Genomic DNA, 13630 nt, shown 5'->3' with positions numbered 1-13630 from the left:
AAAACCATAAATTTAGCAAATGACAACTGAGTTATATTATGCTAAAATTTTCTTTCTAACAATTTAGCAAATGACAAATGAGTTATGAGCAAATAATACCATATAATTTTTAAAAGCATAGTCATTCTTAAATATTTTTTGAATAAATAATTATTTTTAAATTTAATCAACTGAAAATAATATCCGTACAATTGTATGAGTCAAATTCTAGTTTTATTGATGCATGTTATATATTACTGTTGCATGTTTTAGGTAACATTTTAATGATGCATTTTTTTTAAATCTCTATTATTAAAATTACGCACGTAAGGATAACTCATGAGTTTTCTTGGTTGATTAAATGACATTATGTCCAAATTTATTTAAGGATAGGTCATTAAGGTAACTGAAAAAGACAAACAATAAAATAGAAAGTTTAAATTCATTTAAGCATATTTCATTAATTTAACTGAAAAGATAAGTAATAAATCAGGTAGTTTTATTTGTTTTAGGATATTTCATAAATGCAACTGAAAAAAGACAATCAAAAAAATAGGGAATTTAATTAATGAAATAAGAACATTTTTAAATGGATATTTTTTTTTTAATAATATAGATAAATTTAATGCAGTAATAAAAGTTTAGGGACAGGGTTAAGTAATAGGTAAATGTGTCATTTCGTGCTTTTCTTTTCCCACCAAAACTAATGATTTTCATTTAATGGATCCAAAGCAAATATATATACAGTAAATAAAAATTTAATAAAAAAAAAAATAAAAAAAAATGGCTGGCGTTGATAATGGGATGTCCAAGGAGGAGAGGAGGGAGGAGGGAAGCGCCGTGATTGAAGAATAACGAAACGAACTAAAACGCAGACGAAGAAGAAGAAGCTGTATTAGAGATTTGCAGACAAAGCAAAAGACTTGAAGGCTGCTCTGCTTTTCATTGGATCTGTAAGTGAATGTTTGTTCGAATTCGAATCCTTTTGGCATGGTTCTGGGATTAAAGATAATTTCTCAGAAAAATGCTTCCTTTTTTTTTTGTTATTGTTAGGATTTCGTCTCACTTCACTCTGCTTCAAGTTTTCTCCTTTCGATGATTTTTAAACCTCTCACTGAGTTTTCTCAACTATTTGGACTGATTAAATTAAACGTTGTTTCAGGATTTGTGAAAAATGGAGGAAGCTAGCTGCTCCTCTATCGACTCCATTTTGGAGTTTCTGCGGAAGAACCGTTTCATGAGAGCTGAAGCTGCGTTGATTAGTGAGCTTTCCAACAACAGCTCAAGCTCAAATGGTGTGAAAAGCAAGGTCTTTGATAAGAAGCAAGGCCGAGACAAGAACCAAGTTTCTGATGAATTGGTTGTCAAAGAGATACAGTGCGGATCCGCCACTGAGAGTCATCATCAGCAAATGAATGATGTTTCTGTTCAGACACAAAGTCCCTCTGGTGCTAATAACTCATCATTATGGGAGGACAGGTTCACTTTTTCCGAAAGTTTAGTAGATACCGAGCTTGATTTACCCCCATGGAACCATGCTGACTCTGAGGTATACAGTATCGATCCAAGTATAAGAAGCTTTGTGAATCCAAGAAGCTCAAAACCATCTAGTCATGACAACGTTCCTCGCCAGGTATCTCAGTATGACCATGGCAAAGCATCTCATTCCTTGGAAGATGATAGTATGGCTGCGATACAAGAAGGGTTTATCACCACCTCATGGCCAAGAAGCGAAGAGCGCACAGACCATTGGAAGGATTGTTCTGTTACAACTGTTTATCCATTGTCCAAAGGGAGCACATCAACGAATAATCTCGGTGTACCCGTTGTAGACAAAAGGCAAGGGAAGAAAAAGGTTGGCGCGAGTGATTCAAAGGTTGTTATTAAGGAGCAGGATGATGATGATGTGGAAACAGCTCTGTGCCTTGGAAAGTCACATTCTGGATATGATGTTAAGAATCTTAGCGGCTTTGCGTTTTCGCTGGCTCATGATGGTGCGAGGGAAGACTTACCAAGGCTGCCGCATGTGAGAATCAAGTCAGAGGATAAATCAATGAACTATACTTCAGAAGAGAAACATGAGCGTGACGTTTTGGATGAGAAGCTGATCAATACTGAGAATGGTTTCCTTATAGGTTCTTATCTAGATGTTCCTATTGGACAAGAGATCCATTCATCAGGTTGGTTAACATTGTGATGATTACTTTACCAAAAACTTTAAATGTTCTGCATGAGTAAGTTAAATTACTGTTGGCTAGATCTTGTGTACACCTTCTTTTCATGTCCTTCTTGTAATGTGTATTTTGCAATGTTCAAGAAATAGCAAAGACGGTAGTTGGATATTTTGAAAATTGTTCTATAAAAATTGTTTTGTTTAGGATCGATTTGCTGGCTATACCGATTTTTCAGAACACTGACTATTTTTATTCATATCTTTAGAAGATGGAGTCAAAGTTTAATTCTCATTCTTATTGTGTCATAGGTGGCAGAATAGCTGGGGGAGGAAACTGGTTGTCTGTAAGTCAGGGACTAGCAGAAGATGCATCTGACTTGATTTTTGGCTTTGGCAATGGACTAGGTGATCTCGCTGAACATTCAAATGAGTATTGGGACTCCGATGAATACGACGACGATGATGATGTTGGTTACATTAGACAACCAATTGAGGATGAGGCCTGGTTTTTGGGTCATGAAGTTGACTATCCTAGCGAACAGGAAAAAGACACAGAGCATACTCAGGATAAAAGCCAAACCAAGAATGAGGATGACCATTCATTTGCTGAAGAGGATTCTTATTTCTCCGGTGAACAATATGTGCTAGCAAAAGGCGTTGAGCCAGTTACAACTAAGGAACCTGACTTAGTTGCTCGATACGACGGGGAATTGATGGATGCAACGGAGCTAAGTTTGATGCGAGCTGAGCCTGTGTGGCAGGGACTTGTCACACATGAAAATGATCTAGTTTTGTCGAACAAAGGGAGAGGCGACGATAACGGTGGTAGATTCTGTTCAAAGGATATCCGCGCAGAAGATGATAGAAACGCTGCAGTTAGGTCAATTGGTGTAGGAATCAGTGATGATGTTGATGACAATGGGTGTATAGCACCTGATTACTTTCCTGGAGAAGGTAGTGAATGGGACCTGGAGCTCCTTCCTCACCGCCGAGTTGGAGCTGCTAGTGTTAAGCCTCCACCTGGCAAAGGTGCAAATATGCAGCTAAAAAGTTTTACAAATGGTGGTTTCTCCTTTCCTTCTCCAGTACCTGACGGACACATCTCTCATGATGATTCTACAAACCCTGTATGGTCAAACCCTGCTGTGAGAAATGAAAGTTATGGACCAAAGGGGCTGACTGAGTCCAATAGTATGGTTGATAGGAACGGCGAGAAGGTTGAAAGTTCAAGAAGTTCCTCTCCATCTGCAGTCTCCCACAGTTCTTATACAGGGAGAGAGCACTGCAAGGAAGAAGATGAGGAAGAAACTAGTCCTGCGCCGGAAGAAGATCCTGGGACCTCGTTTGAGGATGAAGATGCAATCGTTGTCCAAGAGCAAGTAAGACAGATTAAAGCCCAAGAGCAGGAGTTTGAAACTTTCAATCTGAAGATTGTTCACAGGAAAAACAGGTCTTTTCTCTTAGTTCATCTTGGGTTATCCCAGTTCTTATGAGCATTCAGGATATTTATTTGTTTCTTCTATTTTTCTTTTGTTGTCTCAGGACTGGTTTTGAGGAGGATAAGAACTTCCATGTGGTTTTGAACTCTGTCATAGCTGGTCGTTATCATGTCACTGAGCATCTTGGATCAGCAGCTTTTAGCAAAGCAATACAAGCACATGACCTCCACACAGGCATTGATGTATGTGTAAAGATCATAAAGAACAACAAAGACTTCTTTGACCAGAGCCTTGATGAGATCAAACTGCTCAAGTATGTCAATCAGCATGATCCTGCTGACAAGTACCATCTCCTTAGATTGTATGACTACTTCTACTTTCGGGTAAGTGGAGGATTATGTCTTTAGTACTTTCAATCATCTTCCTTGTGATGTTTCTAGAAGCGGTTGCTGATTTGTTGCTATTTTCAATTTTTTTGTTGATGATCTGATGCCTCTGATGCAATTAAATGAAAATCTCTGTTTTGCAGGAGCACTTGTTAATAGTATGTGAACTTCTCAAGGCAAACTTGTATGAGTTCCAAAAGTTTAACAGAGAATCAGGTGGAGAAGTTTATTTCACAATGCCAAGATTGCAGGTTAGCCAAAAGCCCTTACCACTCTCAAGGTTTATGTATGTTTTTTTTTTGCTGCTCTCTCATGTTCTTCTGTATCAAAATCTTGTGCAGTCAATTACTATCCAGTGCTTGGAAGCATTGAACTTTCTGCACGGTCTCGGCCTTATACACTGCGACTTAAAACCTGAAAACATACTTATCAAAAGCTACAGCAGATGCGAAATCAAAGTTATTGATCTAGGAAGTAGCTGTTTCGAGACGGATCATCTCTGCTCTTATGTCCAGTCTAGATCTTACCGTGCTCCAGAAGTCATCCTCGGGCTTCCGTATGATAAAAAGATCGATATCTGGTCACTTGGCTGCATTTTGGCAGAACTGTGTTCCGGAAACGTAAGTTCTAGCATTGATGAAACCTGTCAAAACCTTTTGCAGTAATACTGAGCTAGCTAGAACCACTTGTTATGCAGGTTCTGTTTCAAAATGATTCTCCAGCTACTTTGCTTGCAAGGGTCATTGGTATAATCGGATCCATTGACCAACAAATGCTTGCAAAAGGACCTGATACATGCAAATACTTCACCAAAACTTATTTGTTATACGAGAGGAACCAGGTGCGTATTTAAACGTACTATAGTGCACCTCCCTGCTATTGCTGAACCAAATTTTTTTTATAGTTGTACTGAATTTAGAAACGGTGTATTGAGTTTGTGTTCCAAATACGTTTCAGGAGAGTAACAATTTGGAATATTTGATACCTAAAAAGTCATCGCTAAGGCGTAGACTGCCAATGGGTGACCAAGGGTTTATAGACTTTGTGGCACACTTGCTCCAAGTTGATCCAAAGAAACGCCCTTCTGCATCTGAGGCTCTTAAGCATCCATGGTTGACTCATCCCTACGAACCCATATCTCCATGATTGTGTGGTTATTTGACATCTTCTCGACCAAAAAGTCCAGAATGGATGAGAGCTAGTCAAGGAAGAAGATGAATGGTTTGTTTGTTTTTCCCCCTTTGAAACTCTTCTGAGAGGCAAATCTTTCAGACCTTGTTGTATATTAATTTGATGTATGACTATTTGCTCATTTTGTTGTACTGGTAGCTTGTGAAATATAGTCTCTTTGAATTCGTTTCTTTATTGGGTTAACCATAGTAAACAAATCTACAACTACCAAGTATTGTAGAAATCTACTATTGATGAAGACTCAAAACAAACTATTGAAAAGTAGTTTCTCTATTTCAAAAAAAAAATGTATATTTTAGAATTTTTATGCATATTAAAAAAAATATTATATTTTGATTACCAACACATTATCTTTTAAAATTAACTATTTCTCTGACTTTTAAACAATGGAATTTCAATATACACAATTATGTTTTCAGAAGTTTACAATTTGCCATTAAATAATGTATTGAAAATATATATTTTTTAAACTAATTTTTTTTCTAGAATATGGATCTCTTTGGAATGAGTACTATTTTTCGTTTATCAATATAAACATAATCCCAGGAAAGAAGAATAAAAAATTTAGCAGAATGGTCTAAATCAAAAAACCTTATTACCAAGAACATAACTGGTCCAAAAGAAGAACAAGCGTGAAGACTTACCCAACCTAACAGACAATATTTCTCTTGTGTTCCACAAGGCGTTTCCAATACTTAGTGATATCCTCCAGAGACATCTTAGCAGTCTTCACTTCACCACCACTAACCGCAGCAGCCGCAGCTAGATGAGCAACCCGGCTAGGAAGGCCATCGATCTCTTTCAGTACCTGAATGATATGTGTGATGAGTCTGTCCGCAAGTCCTCGGCTAAAATCTTCCCTGATCACAACTCTGAGCACAGCAATGTGCTGTGCATCTGCAGGCATAGTGTACGCCGGTATGATCCACCCAAATTTCCTAAGAGACTCTGCGATCTCAAACACGGTGTGTTTGCTGCTGTCTTTGAGAGAGAATGCCACTAGAGGCACGCCTATGTCTTTAGAGACAATGTCGAACTTCCCTGTCATCTCTATTCCTTCTCTTAGCCTCCTCGCGTTGTCCATGCAGTTCTCCATAATGTTCTTGTATCCCTTTTTCAATTTAAAAGAAAAAAAAATCATATACAGTTTCTTGGATGTTAACAAGATGAAACAGTAAGTTCGATATACAAAAGAAACAAGTACCTCAAAGCCTAGCCGGATAAACTGATAGTACTGAGCAATGATTTGGCTTGACCCTGCAAAAAGAAAACAAAATAAAGAGTCATGATGAATAGCAGGACCGTCAACCCTGTAACTAGTGGAGCGGTTGAAACAGGATCCGAGTCCAAAAATAATTTTTTTTTAAACTAAATATATAATTTTTTTTGCATAAAAGGCTTTCAAAAAGGGTTAAATTCGGATCTATTAAAGACACAGACCTAACCCCCGGGTGGGAGGTGCAACCCACGGATGGATCCTCTCCCGGGTATTCAAATGGGCCGTAAACATAGGTCCATATCCGCGTGGCCACATGTGGAGTTAATAATTTCGCACTAGAGGGGAGTCGATCCCTGGCCTGGACCAAGAGGGCAACTCCTCCTCTAGTGGAAACCACTAGACCACCACAATATGGTTTAAACTAAATATATATTATGATCTAGAACTTCAAATTTTTAGATATGAAACTAAATTTACAGCTTATAATTCCAAAGAAAATATTTAAAATTACTTCATAAATATTCAGTTAACATTTTTTCGAACAAAGTATATAAATAATTTGAGACGGCACCGATGAATAGATTGGATAAGCTAGTTGTTATACACACAAACCTTTAGAGAAGTTAAGGGTGAAAGTGGGTTGATCAGCTCCCAAGTAGTTGATGTGAAAGACAAGGTCCTCTGGCAAATCATCTTTGGTTCTCCATACAATCCAACCAACTCCTGCGTAGACTAATCCATACTTATGACCACTGACATTAATGCTCTTAACCCATGGAAGCCTAAAGTCCCACTCAAGATCAGGGTAGAGGAAAGGAGCAATGAATCCTCCACTGGCTGCATCAACGTGAATAGCAACATCCCAACCAGTCTCTGCGTTTTTCTCAGCCAAGAGATCATTCAGTAGCTTCACATCCTCGAACTCTCCGGTTAGTGTGGAACCTAGAATAGCTGCAACGCAGATTGTGTTCTCATCCACCATCTCTACAGCTTTAGCTGGGTCCATCACGTAATAGCCTTCACTTAGTTTCACCTCTTTGAGCTCTACCTCAAAGTACCTTGCAAATTTCTCCCAGCACACCTATACACAAGTTACAAAGAATCAAATCAATATAATGTGATGTGATGGTTGGAGGATGTGAAGTAAGTGTATATATATATAGAGAGACCTGAACATTGGCACCAGTAACAATGTTGGGATTATCAGTAGGTAGACCTTGAGCTCTTCTCCTCTGTTGCCACTTCCTTTTGAAAGCTAAACCAGCAAGCATTATAGCCTCTGATGAACCGACAGTTCCACATCCAATAGCAGCTTCCTCTTCTCCCATGGGAGCATGGAACAAATTGGCTATCATGTTTACACACCGGTTCTGAAACAAAAGATGTGTTTACAATTTTGAAAACAGTGTTGAATAGATATTTAGCAGATGGGGCCAGAGAGAGAGAGAGAAGAGGAACCTGGAGCTCGGTCGTGACAGGATATTCGTCCATGTCAACATAGTTCTTGTTGACAGACTCCTGGATGAGTTTGTCACACTCAGGTTCCATCCAAGTGGTGACAAAGGAAGCTAGATTAAGCCTGGGGTTGCCATCAAGCATCAACTCATCACTGATCACTTGATAAGCAGCGTCTTTGGGCATGGAATTGTTAGGCATTGTGAACCTGTTTCAAGATATGCAAAACAATAAATACATATAACTATATGCATTAATCATATAGTCCAGAATAAGGACAGAGAGAGAGAGAGAGAGACAAGAGACCTGGGAACAACAGCACGGACATATCTGGAAGCGAAAGTGGAGTGCAAATGCTCTTCGGAGTTTGTGGCGAGTACCATTATATTTTTAACTTGTGCTGAAAGGAGAGGAAGATAGATGTCACAAGTTTTATTTGACAGATATAAAAGAAAGCAAAACTCTCTTTCACTAATTTAAGACGTTCATGTAACTAACTCCTCTCTTTTTTTTTTTATCCCCCTTGACTCTCTTTTCCCTTTGAATTAGGTTTTGTACACCACTTATAATTCATTCAACACAACTATTTCGTCAGGAGAGGACAACAACATCACAATAATAGACAAGAACTGGGGGTAATACGATTGATCTTGTGAATAGCTTACAAAGCTTGTGAGCCGGATCAGGAACTTACTAGTTGCTGCTGCTTCCTTTAAAAGCTTAAAATTTTGTAAGAAGATCCAACTCAAACGTAGGGAATTAAAAATCAAAGTGTATATATATACATCAAATATGTTTGCCCAGAGATAAACATGAGGCTAGGAAGATATACACAAACAATTGGCAATAGCTTTTTATTTACGGGATATATGCTGATATCCTAATAAAGATCCTCCGCAGGATTCTTCTTGGGATAGAAACTAGAGTAACCTTAAAAGGTGAATAATTTACTAAGAATTTTGCATCTAATAATATATTAGGACGCACCAAAAGTCATTTATAAACCATAAATTTTGAAAGTATAAGTACGAATACGATGCTTAATATATAAGATGAAAGAAGCATTTTTTTCAGAGTCGTTCAAGAACCCAAAGTACCAATATAGTCTCGTCTCTCTCCGGAAGCTTATATTAAACTCTCGCAGTATTACGCACCACCCAAAAAAAAAATGGCATAAACGGAGAGCCCTCACAGAGTAAGTAAAAATCTTAAACATACACATACACCGAAAGCCAATAGTTTGCGATAAAGAGCCTCTCTCTCATTTCATATATCCCGAGAAACAAAAGAAGAAGCCACTCCAAGGGGGATCATGATGACCCCTGATACTGCTCCTTCACGGCTCTTGCTGCCGCACTGTACCATCCTGCTGCAGCCATTGCACCTGGATCTGGAACTGTTGCAAGCATCTCTGCAGACACATAGCTCGATCTCCCAGCCTGTGGTTCCATAATCTCATTTGGTTAAAATCAGAATGACAAAGAATACAGCACATCAGAAGCAGACCGAAATGTCTCACCTGTGCTTGCATCTGTATGGTTGATTCCGCTCCTTTAGTTGCTGCTTCAGCTGACAGAATAAAAGCACATATTGGGTCCTCTCCAGCGCTTAGCTTCTGTTCATATCGAAAGCAAATACACATTAGTACTTGCAAATAACTCAACTGTGAAAAAAAAAATTGTCACCTCTTCAAGAACTTGTGAAGCTGGGATAAGCGCATCTAGCATCGTCCTGTATCCCGCAGTTGCTCCACCATATTTGCTGACAGAAGCTATTGATGACTTGAGTGCTTTGGACCCTGATGATTCAAGAGAAGCCTGAGTTAAAACAAAGTATGTGACCATTGCAATACCAACCACATTCAAGAAGCATTATCTCACAGTATTTGGGAGTGACTTCTGACTCAGTGTTGGCTTTTAGCTCCGCGTACGCTGCCTTGCAGAGGAGATTGTATCTATTTTCATAAGAGAAAACGTAGTAGCCTAAGCCAAAAGCATGAACCAGACTATATATGGAAGAATGTTCAAATAATTTCATGAGTTTACATAATTCCACTTGTGCCCCCCATGGCCCTGCTGATTGATGCACCAATCTCATTCACTGTTTCCGCAGCATCATTGAGCGGATAACTAGAAACAAATAAAGATACGAAGTGTTCAGATTTTTTTCAGGAATCTAAACCCAACATAAAGAGCTGTACATGAGGAATTAAGATTAACAAATAGACTCACTAGTGTTTCATGTCTTCCAAAATAGCTGTTGCACCTCTGTGCATCTACAAAATTAATGCAAGCCCATGTAAGATATAATGTTAGAAATGCGCAAGATGGAGGAAATGTTCCAAAAATAAGACTTACTGTTGACCCACAATCACCATCGCCTACTTTTCCATCCCATTCGTTCAAACTATCCTTTAGACTGATGATCACAGTTGCTGCTGCGTGAATAGCTGCCTCAAGAACTCGACCTTGTTGACTCAGCTCTTTAGGTCGAGCCTGAGACTGGTATTGCCAATATGTCATGAAATTTTGCAAAAAAAAAAAAATTATCACCAAACCTTGGGACCATTCTAAAACAACTCAAATGTATCAAATTTTGCAATGCATACCTCAGCACTTTTTGCTGATCGAGAAGGGGGTATAGGAACAGGGATCTTTGCAGGTGGCCGGTTGCCTGCAACACGACAATGATTTTGTATCAAAGACTCGGTAGTGAGGAAAATTCAGGGAAATATAGAACATGAAACAACATTTCACGGACCATCAGTGCCAACAGGCCAATTTGGAGCCTTAGTTGGAGCATCTAATCGGTTTAAAATTGACTGGTCAGCCTTCATGATTGAAATTGAGAATCCTGAAAAAACAGGAAACACCGTCAGCATGACAACAGGAGTATGTAACTAAATCAAGGAGACCGCTGAAACTCACCTGCCATATCGAGCGAAGTCATAAAAAGCCCTGTGTACACCCTATCAACAGCAAGTCCAAATTCCAGCTGCAGTTTAGGGACAGCTTTTCCAGCAGCAATCATAAGTTCCATCAAAGGGGTGCCTCCTAGGCTGCAAAGAATGAAAAGGACAACCTAAGCTCTAACCTTAAACCAAATATGCAAACTCTCTGAGACCATAAGTTGATATCATAAAGGTAACATTTTGCTGCAGTTGAAATAATGGGAGAGAAACACAGATATTACGAATGGGCTTACCCATTAACCATGAGAACCACTCTGTTACCGCGTGTAATGGGAACATAATTGGTCTCCTGCAGAAATGGAAAAACAGTTGAACATAATGAATAAGTTAATAAACGATGTCTAGAAAACTTCTAATCCAAGATAGTAAGTTAAGAATCAGCATGGGTACTCAGTAAGTTATATTTGACTATGGCGACAAAAGCACGATAGAGAAAACAAAAATTAGCACATACAGGACTCAGTATCTGCTGAAGAACATGTGAAACCACCACGTCCACAGGTTGAACGTCAACCACAGCAGCACCAGGTTCTCCATGCTGAGAGAAAAGTATCAAGTCAAGGTACGAACCACAGCACCGAAACAAAATGGATTTCATGCACACTTGGGAGGAAATGAAGAGAAAATAACATACAATTCCAAGCCCGAGCTCCATCTTCTCTTGGCCCAGACGGTCAGATGTAACCTGCCCAGGAAGCGTACAAACAGATAATGCAACACCCATGGTACCAACCATCTCCGACGCACACTTTGCCTCGGCCGCAACTTTTTCTAGAGAAAGACCAGCAGCTGCTGCTGCGCCAGCCACCTGTAATTAACCAAGCAGAAACGAATTAAGAAACTGATGCTAAGCTTGTTAAACTAAACTAGGCTAAACTAAACAAAACACAGTACTCATAGCAGACCAAGGTTTCAGAATCACAATTTAAGAAGATATAGTACCATAAACGAGATCAACCGAAAGGGGAGACATTAGTTTAAATCAAAATTAGAGAAAGAAAGGAAAGGGAGAGAGAACCTTATGTACAAGAACGGTTCCTGCTAACCCTCTGCGTCCAGCAATACCACGAGGTGGGGGTAAAGCGCAATCCTCTCCAACAATTACAGTCTACAAAGAAGATTCTGTCATTCTGTCCTTTGACGCTCTTAACTTAGAAAAAAAGCAAGAACGAGCAGTACCTCTACTTTGTAACCTTCAGATTTCGCTTGCTCAGCAGCCAAACCAAAGTTCAAGCGGTCACCAGTATAGTTCTGTAAAGAGAATTGATAGAGAAACTACATTAAGCTAAAACATAAAGAAAAGAGTCCATAGTTTCTCGCATATATTGACACAGCACGTATGGAGCTCTCTCTCTCTCTCTCCCATTCTAATTACCTTGACGATCAAAAGACATCCCTGAGGACCAGTGACAGCCCGAATCCCCTGAAATTAGGAAAAGTAAATCATCATTACCTCTAAAGACGCAAAAGAAAAAGAGGAAAAAAGCACGTTTGGAAGACTTACAGCCAGGATGGAATCAACAGGTGGAGAAGCAAAGACATCTCCGCAGATAGCAGCTGTAAGCATTCCTTCTCCAACGTAACCAGCATGAGCTGGCTCATGCCCACTGCCTCCACCTGCATAAACCAAAAAGGCATTATTACTTCATAAAGGTTCAAGAACACCAAATCAGCCATAAAACGAAAGTCTTAAGCCACAAAATCTCCCACCTGATATAACGGCAACCTTGTCATACTTCTCAGCAGAGACATCAGCTCGTAGCACCACCTTAACCTCAGGAAAGCCATCCAAATACTGGAGTCCAGGATAAGTTTCCACAAGTCCCTCGATGAACTCAGTCACAACATCTGCAATACGAAAACCAGTACTGTGAACCGCCACTTCAATTATATGGAAATTATGACCTAAACCAATGGAAAATCAAGATCGATTCATCATCGGGTTGACCATGCAACGAAACAACACAGTAAAGATTGACGAAGCAGCATTACGACGATCGCGAACAAAATTGGGACCCAAAGACGGATTCTATGAACAATAAACAAGCAATGCAAAGAATATATCGCAAACAGTAACACAATCGGGGATAATTACATAGGTCAACAGTTCGCGAGAGCATTCACAATCATCATCGACCTAATCTACGCCGGAAAAAATGAACAACTCCACCGAACAATCAAACATAAAAGAGAGAGAACGGAGACGAAGAGGACGAACCGTTGGGGTTGTTGATGAATTTCTTCGCCGCGTAAACCATTTTCGTGAGTATTGAGGCAATCGGAGGAAGCTCACGCGGAAGGGGGAAAGGATTGCAAGAGAAGGTTTAATGAGAGTCAACAACAGCAACGCGAGCGAGAGAGAGAAGAAGAAGCAACAAGGAAGAAGAAGAAACAGAGAGAGATTGTTCCGTACGAGAAACCCCAATGTTGAAATAAATGGCAGTTGCAGACGTGTAATGGGCCAGGCCCAATCCTCATCTGGATAAGATATTCTATGACGAATCTGTAAATTACTTTATCCGCATAGATTAGTTACCTAATAGGTTGATAAGATTGTAACTGTAAATGGTGATGAACACGTGATTCTTTACGTTTTCGTGTGCCGCGCGCGCGCCTGTGCCGTGTCGCCGCGTGTCTGTATTTTATTTTTTCTAAATGTATTTTTTGTTCTACTGGAAATTTATATTTTGTCCTTAAATTCTATTCAGATATAATCTTATAACTTTATTCTATTTCCTAAAAAAAAAAAACTGTTCAAATCCTGAAGTCAACCTTATGATTCGTTGAATTTCTTAAATTGCTTTTGGTTTCGATATT

At 39.3% G+C, this 13630-nt stretch overlaps 3 protein-coding genes across 4 annotated transcripts; 1 reads left to right on the top strand and 2 right to left on the bottom strand.

Annotated features, from left to right (window-relative positions):
• Positions 1-752: 752 nt before the first annotated feature.
• Positions 753-5334, top strand: LOC106295260. The gene is made up of 8 exons (XM_013731117.1): positions 753-932; positions 1142-2159; positions 2462-3602; positions 3695-3974; positions 4121-4228; positions 4319-4597; positions 4675-4818; positions 4935-5334. The coding sequence occupies exons 2-8, from the start codon at positions 1154-1156 to the stop codon at positions 5121-5123; spliced, it is 3147 nt and encodes a 1048-aa protein (XP_013586571.1). The 5' UTR covers positions 753-932; positions 1142-1153; the 3' UTR covers positions 5124-5334.
• A 335-nt stretch (positions 5335-5669) lies between these two features.
• Positions 5670-8636, bottom strand: LOC106293289 (glutamate decarboxylase 5). Of its 2 annotated transcripts, XM_013728946.1 has the most exons (7): positions 8537-8636; positions 8149-8242; positions 7846-8050; positions 7557-7757; positions 7000-7468; positions 6373-6425; positions 5670-6279 (listed from the first exon to the last, which is right to left on the bottom strand). In XM_013728946.1, exons 2-7 carry the CDS (start codon positions 8223-8225, stop codon positions 5818-5820), a joined length of 1467 nt encoding a protein of 488 aa, XP_013584400.1. In that variant the 5' UTR covers positions 8226-8242; positions 8537-8636; the 3' UTR covers positions 5670-5817. The 2 variants fall into 2 exon arrangements, with proteins under 2 accessions (XP_013584400.1, XP_013584401.1); XM_013728947.1 differs by having other exon boundaries at positions 8149-8611.
• A 291-nt stretch (positions 8637-8927) lies between these two features.
• On the bottom strand, positions 8928-13222 carry LOC106343173 (putative 3,4-dihydroxy-2-butanone kinase). The gene is made up of 19 exons (XM_013782320.1): positions 13032-13222; positions 12524-12661; positions 12318-12430; positions 12189-12236; positions 11993-12064; positions 11832-11921; positions 11448-11621; positions 11268-11351; positions 11047-11102; positions 10770-10900; positions 10603-10695; positions 10451-10515; positions 10200-10343; positions 10074-10117; positions 9888-9971; positions 9723-9796; positions 9528-9640; positions 9362-9457; positions 8928-9281 (listed from the first exon to the last, which is right to left on the bottom strand). Exons 1-19 carry the CDS (start codon positions 13069-13071, stop codon positions 9153-9155), a joined length of 1788 nt encoding a protein of 595 aa, XP_013637774.1. The 5' UTR covers positions 13072-13222; the 3' UTR covers positions 8928-9152.
• Between the last annotated feature and the right edge of the window lie 408 nt (positions 13223-13630).

Source organism: Brassica oleracea, chromosome C5 (assembly GCF_000695525.1).
Source record: "Brassica oleracea var. oleracea cultivar TO1000 chromosome C5, BOL, whole genome shotgun sequence".
NCBI classification, from domain to species: domain Eukaryota; kingdom Viridiplantae; phylum Streptophyta; class Magnoliopsida; order Brassicales; family Brassicaceae; genus Brassica; species Brassica oleracea.
This window is presented reverse-complemented; position numbering and strand designations above follow the sequence as displayed.

Bases quoted from the DNA above. Each gene is read 5' to 3' on its own strand.
- LOC106295260 (XM_013731117.1), top strand. From the start codon at position 1,154: ATGGAGGAAGCTAGCTGCTCCTCTATCGACTCCATTTTGGAGTTTCTG. The intron at 2,160-2,461 runs GTTGGTTAACAT...ATTGTGTCATAG, and splicing joins ACAAGAGATCCATTCATCAG to GTGGCAGAATAGCTGGGGGA. The intron at 3,603-3,694 runs GTCTTTTCTCTT...TTGTTGTCTCAG, and splicing joins ATTGTTCACAGGAAAAACAG to GACTGGTTTTGAGGAGGATA.
- LOC106343173 (XM_013782320.1), bottom strand. From the start codon at position 13,071: ATGGTTTACGCGGCGAAGAAATTCATCAACAACCCCAACG. The intron at 10,901-11,046 runs GTAAGCCCATTC...CATTCTTTGCAG, and splicing joins GTGGTTCTCATGGTTAATGG to CCTAGGAGGCACCCCTTTGA. The intron at 10,118-10,199 runs GTAAGTCTTATT...TTAATTTTGTAG, and splicing joins ATGGTGATTGTGGGTCAACA to ATGCACAGAGGTGCAACAGC.
- LOC106293289 (XM_013728946.1), bottom strand. From the start codon at position 8,225: ATGGTACTCGCCACAAACTCCGAAGAGCATTTGCACTCCACTTTCGCT. The intron at 8,051-8,148 runs GTCTCTTGTCTC...ATCTTGAAACAG, and splicing joins GTCCGTGCTGTTGTTCCCAG to GTTCACAATGCCTAACAATT. The intron at 7,758-7,845 runs GTTCCTCTTCTC...CTTTTGTTTCAG, and splicing joins CTGTCACGACCGAGCTCCAG to AACCGGTGTGTAAACATGAT.